Source organism: Lissotriton vulgaris, chromosome 7 (genome assembly GCF_964263255.1).
Source record: "Lissotriton vulgaris chromosome 7, aLisVul1.2, whole genome shotgun sequence".
NCBI lineage: Eukaryota > Metazoa > Chordata > Amphibia > Caudata > Salamandridae > Lissotriton > Lissotriton vulgaris.
In genome coordinates, this window is record NC_141695.1 from 34,972,244 (window position 1) to 34,992,974 (window position 20,731).

Genomic DNA, 20,731 nt, shown 5'->3' on the forward strand with positions numbered 1-20,731 from the left:
CCCCATTCATCATTGTTATTTAAATATTTTCTTTCTGTGTGGATCTCAGCAACTTCTAGTTTTGCTATCTGAGGGTCATTGTCATTTTTCAGCACAAAGAGCTGTGTTATTGAATAGACTTAAGTAGTAGTCAGGGGACGATGCTTCGGTAGAGCTTATACTTATAATTGTTTCTAAACAGGCATTGGCAAAGCCAATAGAACTCACCTATGCAAGATCTATTGGCTTTGTCAATTTTTTTAGATAATGTTGTAGAGTAGCAAGTCTGCTGTGCTGTGTGGTTGAAAGTTAAAAATAAAGTGATATCACCTTACCAACATTGACCATGCATTGCACTTTTTGTCACTTTTTTCTTCTGTTTTCAGCCCTGTTCCTCAGCAGTCAAGGCGTTGTATAGCATGGGTAGACACATTGGCTTTGCCAGCACATAAGTATTCTTGAGTTATGTGTTGTATATATATTGTAATATGTAACAATAACAAAAATGCTCAGTTTTTATCTATATTCTATATTCTAATACCAACCAGCTTTCTGTGGCAGGTATTTGAGAGTCAGACATTAAATGTAATATTGTGGAATATTGTGTGATGTGTTTTGGATAGCTTATTAGGAACAGCTGAGCTTTGATATAACTCTTATTCCACAATTTAGTATTTTGCCTCATTACTTTTTAGACTTACAAGAGACCATGGTGTAGGAGAGTAGGATCTGCTTACTATGGTTACCCCCACTTTTTGCTGGTGTTTCACTGTTTTTCGACTTTAGTCTGGCTGGGGCCCTGCTATTCAGGACCCCAGCCTAGCTGCTTAATCTCTAAAATGATTGCACTTCCTGTAGGTACACTCCAGATTGATTACTGGGTTACCTTGTGAGTCCCTAGTATATGGTACCTTTTGTACCGAGGCCATAGGTACCACGGAGACCTACCAAGGGCTGAAGCATGTATTATGCAACCCCTGGGAAGCCTTAAAAAATGGCACCACAGGTCTGCTACTGCAGCCTGGGTAAGGTGGTGCATGCACCCCTTACTTAGATATAGGTTACCTATATCTACCTTTAATCCCAGACACATATAAACATATAATCACTCCTATGGCAGGCCTTATCAATCCTGAAGGCAGAGTGCTTGGTTTTGTGTGAGAGGGTGCCCAAGAATGAGCTGGGCCCCTCTGCAGCATTCGGAGCCTATTCTCTGAGTCTGTTCTGTGATGCAGCCAGACCATATACTCTTAAGTGCATTATAACCTTGAGGTTAATGCTAACTGTGGAATGGCTGCATGGAAACATGTTGTGTTTGGTGTCAAACACTTTGGAATCTTACTCCACCCCCCCCCCCATCAGTGCTGGCGGCGGAAGCAGAATTCCACCCTTCTAGAGGGAGAGACATGTACACACTGACCTAACAGGTGATAGTTTAAAAGAACCCTAATATCACAAAATGGATGCTGCAGCCACAGACACGGGTTTGACCTCCTTCTGCTGGACGAAACTCCAGCAGGGGAGGCCTGGACAATAGGTTTCCTGTCACAGGGAGGTGTAACCACCTCCCAGACAGGCTTTAGTGCACTGGGGCTGAGTGGGTGCATTCAGAGAATGCTATTCAGACAGTGCCGGGTGCACACTTGGTGTCCTTGTGCATATCCCAGTTCAAACCGGTTTCAGGGGCACTCAGCCCCTGCTCTGGCGTGAAACTGGACAAAGGGAATGGGTGTAACCACCCCTCTTTCCAGACCCTCCCATAGGTGGGTCCCTAGAGTATGTCCAAACCCTTTCTTAGTATAAGTAAGGGACCCCAGTCCTTAGGACTTTTGATTATACCTGGACGAAACCCCGAAGCTGAATCCTGGAACTTTGACACACTATATCAACTAGTGGACTCAAGAATCTCCCTTGGGGTCAAGGAGTGACTCCCCTGTTCAAACAGGCACCAAAGAAGCATCTTGCAAGTCTACATTTCCGAAGCTCCCGCCGGACGGACTCCGAAGTATTTGTGACTCAGGAAATGGACTTCCAGACTTCTCAGAGACCGCAAAGAGATCCCAGCAAAGCTGAGACCCGCAGCCCTCACGAGTGACGTGGAACCGGAACCTCTGGACACCTTGCACATTTGCAAGTGCATCGACTTCCCGAGATTTCCCAAAGTTGTGCATTGGGCTACTTGTAGTCCAAGCCCCGAGCACCATCTGCACCTGAAGATTGTTCCGTGAGCCTGCTTCTAGCATTTCTGCTCGAGGCCCCTTCACGATCCCTGGTCTGTCGACTGGTGGGTCCCCACTAAGGTCACCTCCACTTCCGCTCGTGTCAGAAGCGTAGGCACCGACGGACAGAGCGGGGCCTTATACTCCCGAGCGGTTGCCGGGTGAGGTGAGGTCATCACCCACATAAAGCTGGGAAGAAGACATTTTTCTTTCCCTCCAGTGGACATTTAAGTATTTAAGTTCCTGGTATATATGTAACTTTGTATCAGTACATTTTTGTTATTCTACACTGAAACACATCACATGTAGTTGCAGTAGCCTAATTTTTGCCAAAGGTCCTGAAGAAAGCTGGCTAGATGCCCTTAAAGCTGAAACATGTCGACCACACTGCACAGCGCCAAAGAGTAGTATTACTACTCGGCGTTTTTTTAATCTTTGACACTTGGACTTCTATTTTAACGCTCTTTGGAGTCTTGGTAGTCAATTTTATTTATCATTTTTTTGAGCACTGCACTGTTTTCATTCACACTACTTTAGGGTGTCACATTAAGACTATGTCTCTGACAACCTTTCCCGCATCGACACTATATGGTCGAACTTGGGATGGTAAGATGAGTTATTCCCATGTGACGTAAAATCCACCACATGGGTGGTCTGATGGGAATTCCTTCAGCCTTTTGTGACTAACAGTCTCTACATTTTTGTAACCCTTTGTCTCATGCACTCACCACCAGTGCCTCACGGTCGCTTTTGCAGTTACACACCGCTTTCAGACCTGGTCTGCTCTTTTGTGTGTTCTGTACTTTGGTTTAGGGGAGCGAGCAGGAAGGTCATTAAATATTTCCCCCCGACCCTTCACACACCTATTTTGTTTTTTGCAGCTTCCCTGATTTCTCCAGATGTGCTTTGACTCCTCACCAAGGGGTGAGCCCATTAGATCTCGCTTGTCTACACCGAAGTCAATTTCTGCTTTCTGTGTGGGTTGCTGGTGGCAAGGCTTGTTGGGTCCAATCCGGAAACCGACACCGCAGCACTCGACATCCTTTGTTGGACAGCTCGAATCCAGCACCTGGTTGTCGTCAACACCTCCTGGTCCTTGTGGCTGAAGAGTCAAGCTTCACCTTCACCTGAAATCACCCGACATCGGTGGGCATCCGCTCATCGCCTTCCTGGTCACTGGCAAGTGACCCAGACTCTGTCCTCTCTGCTTTCAGGTTCTTCACATCTCAAATTCACCCTTGTATACACCCGGACACTTTCCGCTTGGTCGCCAGCAGCACTTTGCAGCAGCTCGCCATTGAAATCGACAGCGAAACCCGACACGGAAAGACACCTATGCGCCCGGCTTCCCTGGGTGAGGTAACTCGAGTACTCAGGTGCTCCTGTGGGTGTTGACTCTAGAACTGCCTAGTTCTAAAGGGGTTTGCTCCAAGTCCTCGTCCTTAATCTTTAAATTTCCAACCGGCGACATTCACTATAGAAGTTAATGGTGATTCGCTGCTGTGTTTAGACACTGAGAGTGTCCCCGTGGGTCCCCTGTGTCACTACCTTGGGTAGTTCCTGGTGGCCCCAGCGGTTCTAAAGGCTCTGGGCCTTGTATCTACGTCAGTCTCAAGCGTTATAACCCTTTCTTAATATATGGTTTAGTATGCCCCTAGGGCTCAACGTATATTGTGCTAATTTACTGTGTGCTAATTAAGTTTACTGAATGTACTTTTGCCTCCAGCCTCATAAAGAAACTAGAGGGATGTGTTTAAAATAAATATATATATTTTATATATATACCTGGTGTGGTTCTCCTTTCATTTGGTCAATCATGAGATTATAGACTGGTAAAACAAGCTGCTTTACATTCCTCCAAGACTTAGCCTGAATGCTGCTCTCTACAGCTATCCGTGCACGTGTTGCCATCTGCTGTGCCCAGTTCTCACATTCAGTGCAGCTCCTCTGTGGATGGTGAGCACCTGGTGTGCAGGCACTCGATGGTGATTAAATGAAGGACACACTTTGAGTGAAAAACATATGACTAATCATTAAGCTATTGATCTTGTTCTTCTATTAACTTCAGTACATTATACGCATTTTCTTTCCATATCATCACCTGCTTCACATAAAAATAGAAGTAGCCTTGGAAAGAAGCAGATAAAGCTGGGTCTGGCTGGGTATAAATATGCGGATCTCCATCAGGGGAATCACACTGCGAGCACTCACAGGACAACCATGAAGTTCCTTCTGATCTGTGCCCTCCTGGGGGCTGCTGGTGAGTTTGCAGTACAGCACATGTCACTGGGGTAGATAACGTCATCAATCCGCTCTGAAAAGGAAGGTTTTTTCCCCCCATTTTGGTGGAGGTCACTTTTTCCCAATCTGCAGCTCCCCAATGTCCAGGAGTTTTAGAATGTGTGGCCTGCTATTCTCAATGGCCCATTTCACATTTCTACTAAATATGTTGATGTGGGTAGAGCACGACTCACCAAGTGGAGGGTGGAGGTCAAATTGGACAATCTGAAGATCACTGATGTGGGTCAGTAGGCACATCAGAAATTATAGAGATCCAACTCAGCAAACATGGACAGAAAACTGGCACCCAATGCAGCACACACAGAAAGAAGAAAGAAGTAGGAGAAATTAAGATATTTCTCCTCTTTACACTTCCTTGGGGAGGCATACAGTTTTGATGCATTCCCAGGTTTACAGATCCTTGTAAATCTGGAAATGTGTCAAAACCCATGGGAGTTGCTTGGGAAACCCCAGCGCAACTCCCAAGGAATGCCCACCTGATGCAGTGTTAGGCAATGTAGGAGAGTAGGGTCTGCTATCCTATGGTCACCCCAATTTTTGCTTTTTGCTTCACTGGTTTTCGACTTACTGAGGCTGTGGGCCTGCTAATCAGACCCCCAGCCTGCTGTTCTCTCTCTAAATTTATAATACATGTGCTATAGGTACATACCACAATTGGAAATGGACTCCTTGTCAGCCCCTGTACCATGCACTATAGGTGCCCAGGGCATAGGTGCCACCAAGGCCTACCAGGGGCTGAAGCATAGCTTTTGCCACCCCTGGCTGGTTCTTAAATTGACACAACTGGCTGATCACTCAGCTGGGGCAAGTGGGTGTAATCACCCCTTGCTTAGATATAGTATACCTATATCTAAACCTATATCTGGACACATATATAGCCTGTAAGCCACTCCTATGGAAGGCCTCATCAATCCTGGAGGCAGAGTGCGTGGTTTTATGTGAGATGGTGCTCTGGCATGAGCTGAGCCTGTCTGCAGCTGTCGGGAACAACTCCCTAAGCTGATCCGGGATAATGCCATACCATATACTCTTAAGCGCATTATAATCCTCGCGGTTATATAGCAACTTTGGTTTGGCTTTATCAAAACATGTCGTGTAAGGTGTCATACGAATTGGAATACTATCCCCTCGCCAGTTCTGGCGACGGGGATAGCATTCCACCCTTCTAGAGGGAGAAGACATGTTGCTTTACTGAAACGCGGTTGATTTAAAATGAGCCTCAGATCCACAAAATGGATGCCCCTGCCACAGACACGGGTCTGACCTCCTGCTGCTGACCGAAACCCGGCAGAGGAGGCCTGGACAAAGAGTTTCCTGTCACAGGGCGGTGTCAAACCACCCCAGACAGGAGATAGTGGATTGGAGTAGGGAGGTTTCAATGAAACCAGACACTGCCTGGGGAGCACAAGGCTGCCCCTGGCAGGATCCGGCCAAACCGGTTCTGGGGCCTCCCAGCCCCTGTCCCAGCGCGGCCAGGATCAAAGGAGAGGGGTGTAACCACCCCCTTCCTGGGTCCCACCCATAGGAGGGGACCTAGCAGGATGTCCAACCCCCTAGATTCGAATAAGAGGGGGAGCAGTCCCAACGGACCTCAGATCATCCTGAAGAAACATAAGAAACGAAATCTGGACCCTTCGACTTTCTACACGACGTGAGAAGACTGAAGAATCTCCCTTGTGGTCAAGGAGTGACCACCCTGTGCAAACAGGCACCATCCAGCCCTCGACCCTTGCTTTGTTGCAGTTCCCGCCGGAACTCGAGCGACAGAGATCGACGAGATCAAGCTTGCCTGCCTTCTACCTGCCCGATCCACAGTCCCTGCAGAGCTGAGACCCGTGGAGGCGACCGGAAGCGTGGGGCACGCCATCTTGAAAAGGCCACGAGACGCTGACCGTGCGGCCCACGAGTGACCCTCGAAGCTGTACACCGGGGTTTGAGAAGCCCCAGCCCCGAGCTCCACTTGCACCAAAGCTCACCCCTCCACACTCGCTGAGTGCTGCGTGGGGCCCTTCTGCTTGTGTGCGCTCGACGCGTTGGCCCGGTCACTTGCCAGCTGGCTTGTGGCCCCTGTGCCGACGAACTTCGAAATACGACTTGCTTTTCTGGTTGCTCCAGATCTGCACCAGCTCCTGTGAAAAGGAGCACCCACTCTGACCCTCCTGGTTCGAGTGATAAGCAATCTCCCGGTTCCGCGTGGATTGCTTTTGCCAAGTGCTGTTTGCTACAATCTTCAAGCCGACGGTGCTGACGGCGAGAGCCTACGTGGGACAGATCGTGACCTGCTCCTGGACGTCGCAGATGCCCCAGAGCCCACGTGACAGCGGAGAGAAGCCTATCGACAACCGCCTGATTGCGCCCGACATTGCCTGGTTCCGTCCTGGTTCCACCCTGGTCACTGCTGAGTGACCCAGACTCTGTCCCCTCTGCTTTCAGGTACTTTTCTACATCGATCCACCCTTGGATCGCACCGGACACTTCTGCTTCACAGCGCCTGCAGCTGCAACAGCTCCAAGCACCCAGAACCTGCGTGACAGAACCCGACGCCACTTCGACCCTGTGCACCCACGGCCTGTGGGTGAGGTAACTTTGCAACGCCGGTGTCTTTACACTGGTACACACCTCTAGGGTCTGTGTCTAAAGTTTTGTGTTCCTAGGTTCAGCGGAAGTATCCTTTTATTCACTTTAATTGACTTTTACGCACCATTGACAGTGCATTGGTGCGCGCTGCACTTTCCGTGCTGCATCCGTCTCCTGTGGGCTACTCCCGACTTCTTCATTGCTTGTCCTGACTGCTCCCAGCGAATCTCTAGGCCCTAGGCCTAACCATTGTTCGTAAAGTGTTACTTATACCACTTTTTTGATATATGGTCTGAGTGGCCACCCGCCCTCATCCATAAACGTGCAACTTTATATGTGTAACAGTGCTTTTGATTTAACGCTTGTGCCCCTTTCCTCATAAAGAGTACTGGGGAGTAATTTAGTAATAAATACATATATTTTTATAATATATACTTGTGTGGTGTCCTTTCATTTGATTACAGGATTGTATGTGGTAAAACAAGCTCGCTTAACACGACCTCTTAAGTTAAGCCTTTAAGGCTGCTTAGTCCATGCTACCACTAGGATAGCTTGTCTACAAGGTTGACTTACAACCTGACATCTTTGGGGTTTGTTTGGACTGATAACCAGTGGTTCCAGAATTGGAAACACTACCTATCAGGCCAACTTCTCACATTGGTGTGCAGCGGTGCGGATTTGAGCTTGCTGTTTGTTTTACCATTGCAATCTTTATCAAATTGAAAGATCACATCAAGTACCTCTAGGTACATATAAATCAAAAGCTTAGCATATTAAGTTCTACTGAACTTAGTAGTTGTAGATTAAAGGGATTAGCACACCCTGACTACAACTCACTAGCAAGGTACAGTAGGAAACCACTTAGTGTAGGTAAGTGCACCACTTACACCTCACTAGCAGTCATGTCTGATACAGGTAGAGCTTCAGGCTCTGCTCCTGTAATAGTTGATCCTATAGGGACAACATCCAGATATGACAACCTTAGCCACAAAGACCTGAGTGCCTTGTGCACAGCCAGGGGGCTAAAAAAGGGCAGAGGCCCTACCATTCCTTCCCTAATAGCTCTCCTAGAAAAGGATGACCTAGATAAGGCGATTCAGACTCCCTTAGAAACAGAGGAAGGGATAAACTCCCCTGAGAATGAGGATCTTCAAGAAGGAGTAGAGGAGGAAGAGGAAGACCCAGAGGAAGGCTCTGATGTAGAAGAGCCTGAAGATCAGGATCAGGTGGGAAACCAGGTACAGGTTGCCAGGCTTAACCAGGCCAACTTGGACCTACATGGGAATGGAGGGGGCCAGCACCACTCCAGATCTCATAACCAAATTCTCCCAGGTAATAGAAGGGAGAGATCTCTGTCAAGGGACTCTCACCTTTCTAGTGCCTCAAGAGAATCTCAAAGAGGAATGACTTCCTCCCAGAGAATAGAGCATAGGGCCAGGATGAGGGCTGTCCAACTCCAAATAGAAAGGGAAGAGGTAGCCTTGGCTCAAGCTAAACTTGCTTTAGCAAGAGAGAAAAAATTGTGTGGCTTAGATGCCACTGGTGGCAGCAAAGTTCCTAAAGAAAAAGACAGGGCCTATGACAATAGAAACCTGACAAAAATTGTGCCCCCCTACAAGGAAGGGGATGATATCCACAAATGGATGACTGCTCTTGAGAGGGCCTGCATGGTACAGCAGGTCCCTGAGGATCAGTGGGCAGCAATTTTATGGTACTCCTTTTCTGAGAAAGGGAGGGACAGGCTCCTCACTGTTAGACCTGAGGATGCCAAAAACTACTCTGTTCTGAAGAGTGCTCTTATTGAAGGGTTTGGCCTAACCACTGAGCAATACAGGTTGTTGTTCAGAGACACCCAAAAAGCACAGACTCAGGACTGGACTGATTTTGTAGATTGTGCCACTAAGGCTCTGGAGGGTTGGCTGCAGGGAAGTAAAGTTTCAGACTATACAGGATTGTACAATCTTATGATGAGAGAACAGATCCTTAATAACTGTCAGAACCAGCTGTTGCATCAATACCTTGTTGACTCTGATTTGACCTCTCCCCAAGAATTGGGAAAGAAGGCAGACAAATGGGTCAGAACAAGGATTAAGCAGAAAAACCAGAACCAAGGTGACCAGAAGAAAACAGACCAGAAGGGTGGGAATCAGAAAGATAAAGAAAAGGACCAGAAGTCTTCAGGCCCCCAAACTAGCAATAAGGAGGGGGGTTCCCAAAATGGAAACAAGAAAAAGAAGAACGATGGCCCAAAGAAACCTTGGTGTAATACCTGCAAATCAGTTTCACACTGGGGCAGTGAATGCACTAAGAAAAATCCAGTCCCCACCACTGCAGCTCCTAAAGCAACTGCACCCCCTAGTACAGTCAGCAGTGGTGGTACACAGCCAAAGGGTTTAGTAGGGTTGACCCTGGGTACTGAGGTGGAATCTGGCCTAGTCAGAATCCCCACACAGGCAGTTCTCCTATATGATGTGGACATATCTTTGCCCACTGCAGTAAGCCCCAGTAACCTGGGCAAATATAGGCAGACTCCCTTAATTAATGAGAAACTGGCTCAGGCCTACAGGGACACTTGTGCCAGTGTCACAATGGTGGCACCTGGCTTTGTGGACCCTGGACAAATTGTACTAGGTGAAAGTTACCTAGTGACCAATGCAAGCAACTCCACTACTTCCCATAGTGTGGCTGTTGTGAACTTCTCCTGGGGAGGGGTAGATGGCCTAAAGAAAGTTGTTGTGAGTGCAGACCTCCCAGTAGACTGTCTGTTAGGCAATGATCTTGAAAGCTCAGTTTGGTCAGAAGTGGAGTACAGGACTCATGCAGAAATGCTAGGGATTTCAGCTCATGTCCTTGCAGTGACAAGGTCTCAGGCTAAGAAGTGCCTTCCTGAACCAGTGGTGGATCTTGAAACAATAGACCAACCACAACCCAAGAGAAGGAGCAAGAGGGTTAAGGCTGTGCCTTCCCACTTGCCCCAGGTTGAGGATCAGGTTTCACAGGAAACTGATTCTGCAGTCCAAGAGGAGACTGTCTCTGAGGAGCTTGAACCTGATCAGGTTGAGTTTCTGGGGACAGGGGGACCCTCAAGGGCAGACCTGGGGCAGGCCCAATTAGATTGCCCTTCACTTGAACCCCTCAGACAGCAAGCTGCTGCTGAGGCTGCAGGGAATGCTCAAGGTACCCATAAAGTGTATTGGGATGAAGGACTCCTTTATTCAGAGGCTAGAGACCCCAAGCCTGGCACAACCAGGAGGTTGGTTATACCTTTGAAGTTTAGGGGCTTCCTTCTTACCTTGGCCCATGATATTCCCCTTGCAGGACACTTAGGCCAGAATAAGACTTGGGACAGGCTTGTTCCACACTTTCACTGGCCTCACATGTCAGAAAATGTCAAGGAGTTTTGTCGCTCCTGTGTCACTTGCCAAGCCAGTGGTAAGTCAGGTGGCACAACAAAGGCCCCCCTGATACCACTACCTGTGGTGGGGGTACCCTTTGAAAGAGTTGGAATAGACATTGTGGGTCCCATGGATCCTCAAACAGCATCTGGGCACAGATTTATACTGGTGGTAGTGGATCATGCCACCAGGTACCCAGAAGCAATTCCCCTGAGGACCACCACAGCTCCTGTGGTGGCAAAAGCCCTCATTGCAGTTTTCTCAAGAGTGGGCTTTCCAAAGGAGGTTCTTTCAGACAGAGGTACCAACTTCATGTCTGGATACTTAAAAGCAATGTGGAAAGAGTGTGGAGTAAACTATAAGTTTACCACACCCTACCATCCACAGTGCAATGGGCTTGTGGAAAGGTTCAACAAGACCCTAAAGGGAATGATAAAAGGTTTACCAGAGAAGCTTAGGCGGAAATGGGACATCCTTTTACCCTGCTTGCTCTTTGCTTACAGAGAGGTCCCACAGAAGGGGGTTGGCTACAGCCCTTTTGAACTTTTGTTTGGCCACCCTGTAAGAGGTCCATTGAGTTTGGTGAAGGAAGGATGGGAGTTACCTCTCAAAAAGCCTAAACTAGACATTGTGGACTATGTACTTGGTCTCCGCTCCAGGATGGCTGAATACATGGAGAGAGCATCCAAAAACCTTGAGGCAAGTCAGGAATTACAGAAAGCCTGGCATGACCAAAAGGCTGTTCTGGTTGAGTACCAGCCAGGGCAGAAGGTGTGGGTGTTGGACCCAGTGGGGCCAGCAGCTCTCCAGGACCAATGGACTGGACCCTACCCTATCATTGAAAAGAAGGGAGAAGTCACCTACTTGGTTGACTTTGGCACCCCTAGGAGCCCCCACAGGGTGCTCCATGTCAATCGTTTGAAAGCATTTGTTGACAGGGAGGACATGAGTCTCCTCATGGCCACAGATGGGGAACAGGAGGAAGAGAGTGACCCTCTCCCAGACCTGCTTTCCCAGAACCCTGATGATGGTTCAGTTGATGGAGTAGCCTTGGCAGGCAGCCTCACTGAGCAGCAACAGGTGGACTGCAGACAGGTGTTGCAGGCCCACAGACACTTGTTTTCACTCACACCCAGTCAGACTAGCTGGTGCACCCATGAGGTGGATACTGGTGACAATCTGCCTGTGAAGAATAAAATCTACAGGCAACCTGACCATGTCAGGGATTGTATAAAGGCTGAGGTGCAAAAGATGTTGGAGCTTGGAGTGATTGAGCCATCAGAGAGCCCATGGGCTAGCCCAGTGGTCCTTGTGCCAAAACCTCATACCAAAGATGGAAAGAGAGAAATGAGGTTTTGTGTGGACTACAGAGGTCTCAATGCTGTCACTAGGACAGATGCTCATCCCATTCCAAGAGCAGATGAGCTCATTGATAAATTGGCTTCTGCCAAGTTTCTGAGCACATTTGATTTGACAGCTGGCTACTGGCAAATCAGACTAGCTGAGGAGTCAAAAGCCAAAACAGCATTCTCTACCCCTAGTGGGCATTATCAGTTTGTGGTAATGCCCTTTGGTTTGAAGAATGCACCTGCCACTTTCCAAAGGTTGGTGAACCAAGTCCTTGCTGGGCTGGATGACTTTTGTGCAGCATATCTAGATGATATTGCTGTCTTTAGCTCCACCTGGGAGGATCACCTGATCCACCTGAAGAAGGTTCTGGAGGCCCTGCAAAAGGCAGGCCTGACTATCAAGGCTACTAAGTGCCAGATAGGGCAGAGCAAGGTTGTGTACTTGGGCCACCTAGTAGGTGGGGGTCAAGTTCAACCACTGGAGAGCAAGATCCAGACCATACAGGACTGGACTCCTCCAACTACCCAGACACAAGTCAGAGCCTTCTTGGGCCTGACTGGGTATTACAGAAAATTTGTAAAGAACTATGGGTCCATTGTGACACCATTGAATGACTTGACATCCAAGAAGATGCCCAAAAAGGTTCAGTGGACAGTTAGCTGTCAAAAGGCATTTGATGACCTGAAGAAGGCCATGTGCTCTGCACCTATCCTGAAGAGTCCTGACTACTCCAAACAGTTCATTGTACAGACAGATGCTTCTGAGTTGGGGGTGGGAGCTGTGCTTTCACAACTTAATCAAGATGGTCAAGACCAGCCCATTGCTTTTATTAGCAGAAGGCTGACCCCCAGGGAGAAACGTTGGTCAGCTATTGAGAGGGAGGCCTTTGCTGTGGTTTGGGCCCTGAAGAAGTTGAGGCCATACTTGTTTGGTACTCACTTCCTAATTCAGACAGACCATAAGCCCCTCTTGTGGCTAAATCAGATGAAGGGTGAAAATCCCAAACTGCTCAGGTGGTCCATTTCCCTACAGGGGATGGACTTTACAGTGGAGCACCGCCCAGGGACTGACCATGGTAATGCAGATGGTCTCTCCCGGTACTTCCACTTAGAACATGAAGACTTATCTGGTCAAGGTTAAGTTTAATGTCCCTGCGTTTGGGGGGGGGTTATGTAGGAGAGTAGGGTCTGCTATCCTATGGTCACCCCAATTTTTGCTTTTTGCTTCACTGGTTTTCGACTTACTGAGGCTGTGGGCCTGCTAATCAGACCCCCAGCCTGCTGTTCTCTCTCTAAATTTATAATACATGTGCTATAGGTACATACCACAATTGGAAATGGACTCCTTGTCAGCCCCTGTACCATGCACTATAGGTGCCCAGGGCATAGGTGCCACCAAGGCCTACCAGGGGCTGAAGCATAGCTTTTGCCACCCCTGGCTGGTTCTTAAATTGACACAACTGGCTGATCACTCAGCTGGGGCAAGTGGGTGTAATCACCCCTTGCTTAGATATAGTATACCTATATCTAAACCTATATCTGGACACATATATAGCCTGTAAGCCACTCCTATGGAAGGCCTCATCAATCCTGGAGGCAGAGTGCGTGGTTTTATGTGAGATGGTGCTCTGGCATGAGCTGAGCCTGTCTGCAGCTGTCGGGAACAACTCCCTAAGCTGATCCGGGATAATGCCATACCATATACTCTTAAGCGCATTATAATCCTCGCGGTTATATAGCAACTTTGGTTTGGCTTTATCAAAACATGTCGTGTAAGGTGTCATACGAATTGGAATACTATCCCCTCGCCAGTTCTGGCGACGGGGATAGCATTCCACCCTTCTAGAGGGAGAAGACATGTTGCTTTACTGAAACGCGGTTGATTTAAAATGAGCCTCAGATCCACAAAATGGATGCCCCTGCCACAGACACGGGTCTGACCTCCTGCTGCTGACCGAAACCCGGCAGAGGAGGCCTGGACAAAGAGTTTCCTGTCACAGGGCGGTGTCAAACCACCCCAGACAGGAGATAGTGGATTGGAGTAGGGAGGTTTCAATGAAACCAGACACTGCCTGGGGAGCACAAGGCTGCCCCTGGCAGGATCCGGCCAAACCGGTTCTGGGGCCTCCCAGCCCCTGTCCCAGCGCGGCCAGGATCAAAGGAGAGGGGTGTAACCACCCCCTTCCTGGGTCCCACCCATAGGAGGGGACCTAGCAGGATGTCCAACCCCCTAGATTCGAATAAGAGGGGGAGCAGTCCCAACGGACCTCAGATCATCCTGAAGAAACATAAGAAACGAAATCTGGACCCTTCGACTTTCTACACGACGTGAGAAGACTGAAGAATCTCCCTTGTGGTCAAGGAGTGACCACCCTGTGCAAACAGGCACCATCCAGCCCTCGACCCTTGCTTTGTTGCAGTTCCCGCCGGAACTCGAGCGACAGAGATCGACGAGATCAAGCTTGCCTGCCTTCTACCTGCCCGATCCACAGTCCCTGCAGAGCTGAGACCCGTGGAGGCGACCGGAAGCGTGGGGCACGCCATCTTGAAAAGGCCACGAGACGCTGACCGTGCGGCCCACGAGTGACCCTCGAAGCTGTACACCGGGGTTTGAGAAGCCCCAGCCCCGAGCTCCACTTGCACCAAAGCTCACCCCTCCACACTCGCTGAGTGCTGCGTGGGGCCCTTCTGCTTGTGTGCGCTCGACGCGTTGGCCCGGTCACTTGCCAGCTGGCTTGTGGCCCCTGTGCCGACGAACTTCGAAATACGACTTGCTTTTCTGGTTGCTCCAGATCTGCACCAGCTCCTGTGAAAAGGAGCACCCACTCTGACCCTCCTGGTTCGAGTGATAAGCAATCTCCCGGTTCCGCGTGGATTGCTTTTGCCAAGTGCTGTTTGCTACAATCTTCAAGCCGACGGTGCTGACGGCGAGAGCCTACGTGGGACAGATCGTGACCTGCTCCTGGACGTCGCAGATGCCCCAGAGCCCACGTGACAGCGGAGAGAAGCCTATCGACAACCGCCTGATTGCGCCCGACATTGCCTGGTTCCGTCCTGGTTCCACCCTGGTCACTGCTGAGTGACCCAGACTCTGTCCCCTCTGCTTTCAGGTACTTTTCTACATCGATCCACCCTTGGATCGCACCGGACACTTCTGCTTCACAGCGCCTGCAGCTGCAACAGCTCCAAGCACCCAGAACCTGCGTGACAGAACCCGACGCCACTTCGACCCTGTGCACCCACGGCCTGTGGGTGAGGTAACTTTGCAACGCCGGTGTCTTTACACTGGTACACACCTCTAGGGTCTGTGTCTAAAGTTTTGTGTTCCTAGGTTCAGCGGAAGTATCCTTTTATTCACTTTAATTGACTTTTACGCACCATTGACAGTGCATTGGTGCGCGCTGCACTTTCCGTGCTGCATCCGTCTCCTGTGGGCTACTCCCGACTTCTTCATTGCTTGTCCTGACTGCTCCCAGCGAATCTCTAGGCCCTAGGCCTAACCATTGTTCGTAAAGTGTTACTTATACCACTTTTTTGATATATGGTCTGAGTGGCCACCCGCCCTCATCCATAAACGTGCAACTTTATATGTGTAACAGTGCTTTTGATTTAACGCTTGTGCCCCTTTCCTCATAAAGAGTACTGGGGAGTAATTTAGTAATAAATACATATATTTTTATAATATATACTTGTGTGGTGTCCTTTCATTTGATTACAGGATTGTATGTGGTAAAACAAGCTCGCTTAACACGACCTCTTAAGTTAAGCCTTTAAGGCTGCTTAGTCCATGCTACCACTAGGATAGCTTGTCTACAAGGTTGACTTACAACCTGACATCTTTGGGGTTTGTTTGGACTGATAACCAGTGGTTCCAGAATTGGAAACACTACCTATCAGGCCAACTTCTCACAGGCAACACTGCAACTTGTTATGTGTTGCCTTACATCATATCTATGAGGCCATGAAAAGCCATGCAAAGTGGCTTTGCGTGGCCTTGTAGATATGAGTCTGCACTCTTTGCCTCCAGAGCGTACAAAAAGTGATGCACCGGCGGCACAAGGGGCTTGTAAATATGTCCCCAAGTTGCTATGACACACCCATTCAGAAACATATTGCATTGAGATTTTTATCCCACTAGAGAGTGAAATTCAGTCAGATTTTCAAATTGACCAACAAATATGCAAATGATCTCTACTAACATTCAACATTTACAGATCTTTCTCACAAATTTTTATCCAGAACAATCTGATTTCTAAGAAAAGTGTGGTAGCATTTTGATAATTTAGAATTTGTCATCATTGCTGATGTTGGTGTTGGGGTATGTGTCGCCGAATGGAGTATTTTTAAAATTAATTCACCTTCAGTGTCTTTCTTGCTTCTCTTTCAGCTGCTTTCCCCATTGATGATGATGATAAAATTGTTGGGGGCTACACTTGTGGGAAGAATGCACTCCCCTACCAGGTGTCCCTGAATGTCGGCTACCATTTCTGCGGTGGGTCCCTCATCAACAGCCAATGGGTCGTGTCGGCTGCTCACTGCTACCAATCGTAAGTTCACTGAAATTGAGCTATGCATGCTATTCGCTGTGGTATACACTCAGTGAATTCATCTTGCAAGAAAGCAATCACCCAAGCGAAATGTAAGCCAATTTCAGTTCCATTAACAACAGCAGGTCCTCGCCTGAATGACCAATCTAAATTACACTTGAAGTCAGCACACCTGGCAGATGCCCCATGATTGAGGGCAGGAAGTACTTGTTTCATTGAGTATCTAGGGAAAGGTGGGTTAACCCAATGTTTGTTATTAAAATAATTCAATTCAATTATTGACCTACAGCTGCTCTGTTATTTTTTTGGCTTTGAGCCATGTCAGCTGTTTTCTATTATAACCTGGGACCTTTGAGCATATGCTTCGGTACAGTCAATAGTTTAAAATATGGGTATAATTATTCAACCTAAACTTGAGAAGCTTCCATATTGACCATATAAGTTCATGAGTAATGTCAACGGTTTAGACAAAAGTATTTTCATGTCTTAAAAAGTGTCTATAAGCCCTCCGGTAGGAATTGGTTTTAATGGGCATTTTTTGCCTGCTCCTGTGCTCGGGGGCTCTTCATTGTTGGTAAAATGGTGGCTGATGCTTGTGTGCCCCCTTCTGTAATACCCATTGCACATGGCCACTCTTCATGACTCGACAGTGGAATGGAAATAGACAATAATTGTGTATAATCCTTGGGACCTGAAGGATGTAGTTGTGCCATTCAAGTCAGAAATATTCATGAGATATGAACATATATAACTAATACTGTTGTAAGGTCAACAATGTCCAGATGAGGACACCAAGTGACATCAGTCCAAACTCCAGATGGCAATTGATCAAATCTGACCACCTCACTAGGAACACTCTTATTAGCAGGTTAATGAGCCGATCAGAGAAGCAGCATTTGAGCACCCTCCCAGCAGATTGTTAGCTACAGCCAATGGTTTATTTTCTGACAACTTGGTAATTTCAGATTTTTCCCTATACAAAACATGACGCCATACAGTGCTCACACACATATTACAAAATATATAACATCAGACCCCAAGGCAATTAGTTATTTAAGGCCTGTGTCAATGTTTCTATTGTTGAGGCAATCACTGACAAACTGGTGAGAGAACAATAATAAGGCTTTCAAAGAGAGCAGTAACTTTTGATAGCAGGTGATCAGAGTCTGACAGGCAACCGAGGACTCAATCTCCTGTCATGGATACAAGCGAGCCTGTTCTTGTGATGGGTGACAGACAGTAGAAGCAACCCCTGCTGCACAATTGGTAGTTATGCCTCTGCAAAAGGGGAGACAGAGCTGGCTGCAATGGGTGCTTTCTTGGGGTTCCCAAAAGAACATTGATGCATCATAAAAAAGTCTCAAACACTTGACATTGTGTGCAAGAGGTATAGTAAGTAAGAGACATGCACTAACCCTTGATATGCTTTCTTCTCAACCCCTTAATGTTCACATCACAAACAAGCACCATGAACCAGGAGGGGGTTGAGGCTTGCTTTTATCTGATAAAGCAACATACCTGGGTGAAAATATACAAATAGAAGAAACATTTTCATGCCAACTAAATGATTTAACGTATAAAACAGCTGCTTTGTCTATAGAGAATTAAAAGTCAATATTTAATGTGGTTCTTGTTCCAGACGGATCAATGTGAGGCTTGGAGAGCACAACATTGCATCAAATGAAGGAACTGAACAGTTCATTGATTCCACCAAGGTCATCAGACATCCCAACTACAGCTCCAGGAACCTGGACAATGACATCATGCTGATCAAGCTGTCCAGAGCCGCGACTCTCAACAGCTACGTCAAGGCCGTGGCCCTCCCGTCCGGTTGTCCTGCATCTGGAACCCAGTGTCTGATCTCAGGATGGGGCAACATGTCCGGCAGTGGCTGTAAGTAGTCAAGGAGCCAAGGATTTATCTTTAAGAATAACTTCAGGTGGGGGGTGATGTGCATGTCACTAATAAACGGCAGGTCAATACCTTACAGATAATTTATTAAAGCAATGCTCGGGCTAAATTGTATCCCAGAGCAGTCTCATATTGTTGATCACCAGTTCCAATTAAGTCTGATCAACATGCAACAGGAGGTTTTTAGTCTTTAATTGCCAAGCCCTTTTACCTGTTAAGTGTCTGGATAGTAAATGCCATCCTACACTAGCAAATAATATATGACAGGAAAGCAAAATAAAAATAATAATAATTAACTTCTTTGTGTACAGCATTTCTGCTGGTTCTAACCTCTGCCAAAAGGATAGAGGAAATGGAGAAAAAGGGAAATAAAATGTCCTACACTTTACTGTAATGCACAATATCAAATCCTGAAGGTGTCTCCACAAGGCATATTATCTTCTTGATTGTTTCGATGTTTTCTTGTTCAGTTATAATTCCCATTATAATTTATAGAATCCAAAAAAATACATTAGGACCTGTGCTGTGCAGGACGGAAATTGTTATATTTCTATTGCTAACATCAATGTATTTGTTTTCCATTTTTCCCCAGCAAACTACCCCAACACCCTGCAGTGCCTGAATGCCCCAATCCTGACCACCAGCCAATGCACCAGCTCCTACCCAGGGCAGATCACCAACAACATGTTCTGCGCAGGATACCTTGAAGGCGGAAAGGACTCTTGCCAGGTTTGTGACAGTCTAAAGTATTTCACATGGCACCACCACAACATATATATTTCATTGCACAACATGGTTGGATCTGTAGTAGATCCAGCTCAAAGGAACTGGAGTAATAACCAATTGATAGACAGGACTCGATAGCGGGTAAACTATTAAATCAAAATAAAATATCAAAAAGATAACAAAACTCAAAGGAAATGTTCCAAATGTATTTATCTGTCTCTCTAAGCACTTGTCCCCTTACAGCCACCGTAAAATAATATTGCCTTTGTGTTACCAAAAGGTCCAGGGCAAGAGTTCAGATCTTTGCCTCATTTCTCCTGATTTTGTTCAGACCATCTCTCTTTATGCCTCTTCCAATCCTTCAGGTTGTTATCACATTGCCTCACTGCTACCATGTGCCCCACTGTCCCACTGCCTCCTCAGTACTGGAAAAGGTCTCTCTTGACTTTATCTGTCTCATCCCTGCAGTACCTGTAAAATCACTATGATGACCTATATTCTATTAGAGGAAGAGAACCCCCTTTACATTCCTCTAAGGCCAGTATAACAGTAACACAGGGCACTAGCACCGCTAACTGGTCTCCCAACCTGGACACAATGCTGATGTCTGTTGGCTTATGTCTCAAGCATCTTGGGGACCCTATTGTAATGTAGTCTGCAATCAACTCAACATTCTTTACGAATAAATGCATGTATAGACCGAAGAAAAATACATATAAAAATTTGCCAATGGCATCACACATCAATCATAGGAAATGATTGGGTTTCCGTGCACTATGCTATGCCCATAGGTGGTGTATGGTACAAACCTTAGGAAAAGTACATTTGGCTAAAAAGAGATTTAACAACTGAAGTAATGATAAATATATCAGAAACATACAACAGAATATTATGCTTGCAACCTTTACTCACACGTGATGAATGATACAAGTTGTGATTTCTTAATCGTGTTCTGTCAGAGTCCTGCAATGAGGTTGACTTTATTGCATGCATTAGTCTCCAGTTGCACATAGAATTCACAATTCAACATACCTGAACCTTGCCTTCTTTCTTTCAGGGTGATTCCGGTGGCCCAGTGGTCTGCAATGGTCAGCTGCAGGGGGTGGTCTCCTGGGGCATCGGTTGCGCTCAGAGGAACTACCCAGGAGTTTACACCAAGGTCTGCAACTACGTCAACTGGATTCAGAGCACTGTTAATTCAAACTAAGAACATTTCCTGCCTGAGACGATGCTCACAGAACTTGAATTCTTGATTTGACTCTACTGCTGTGGAGGAAAAATAAATCATGGAATGAAAACTGATGATTATCTATTTTCTTTTATCTAGTCCTTCCTGCATATGAATTGATAACATTAATTAAAATATACCCTTCAGGCAAAACCAGCAATGGCAAAGTCAATAGGCCTCTAATAATTTTATATGTGGAAGTGCTTCTTCACTGATTGGTGAATTTGTCTGACCGGATAGACTAATGGAAGAATGACTGAATGGGTAGGTGATTGTATGGATGAATGAATACAGAGATGATTGTATGGATGACAGAATAATGAGTAACTTGGTCCTGGGATGAATGACTGGAATATTGAGTTCATTCATGAGTGAGTGAACAGCATTAGGGCAGCCCTCTCCTGCCAGATCAAACACACTGCCCTCAGACAACCATGTGCCCCCTCATCATCTAACCGTTTAAGAAACATGACTAGTTCTGAGACTGTAAGTACCAAAA

General features: G+C 47.0%; 1 protein-coding gene across 3 annotated transcripts; it reads left to right on the top strand.

Moving 5' to 3' along the window:
• The first annotated feature begins 4,323 nt into the window (after positions 1–4,323).
• LOC147700617 (trypsin-like) lies at positions 4,324–20,302 on the top strand. 3 transcript variants are annotated; one of them, XM_086929715.1, is made up of 5 exons: positions 4,324–4,458; positions 16,208–16,367; positions 18,007–18,260; positions 18,871–19,007; positions 20,062–20,302. In XM_086929715.1, the coding sequence occupies exons 1-5, from the start codon at positions 4,419–4,421 to the stop codon at positions 20,209–20,211; spliced, it is 741 nt and encodes a 246-aa protein (XP_086785841.1). In that variant the 5' UTR covers positions 4,324–4,418; the 3' UTR covers positions 20,212–20,302. The 3 variants fall into 3 exon arrangements, with proteins under 3 accessions (XP_086785841.1, XP_086785843.1, XP_086785842.1); XM_086929717.1 differs by having other exon boundaries at positions 4,339–4,990; positions 15,733–16,816; positions 16,872–18,260; XM_086929716.1 differs by having other exon boundaries at positions 4,385–4,458; positions 16,208–16,816; positions 16,872–18,260.
• The last annotated feature ends 429 nt before the right edge of the window (positions 20,303–20,731 follow it).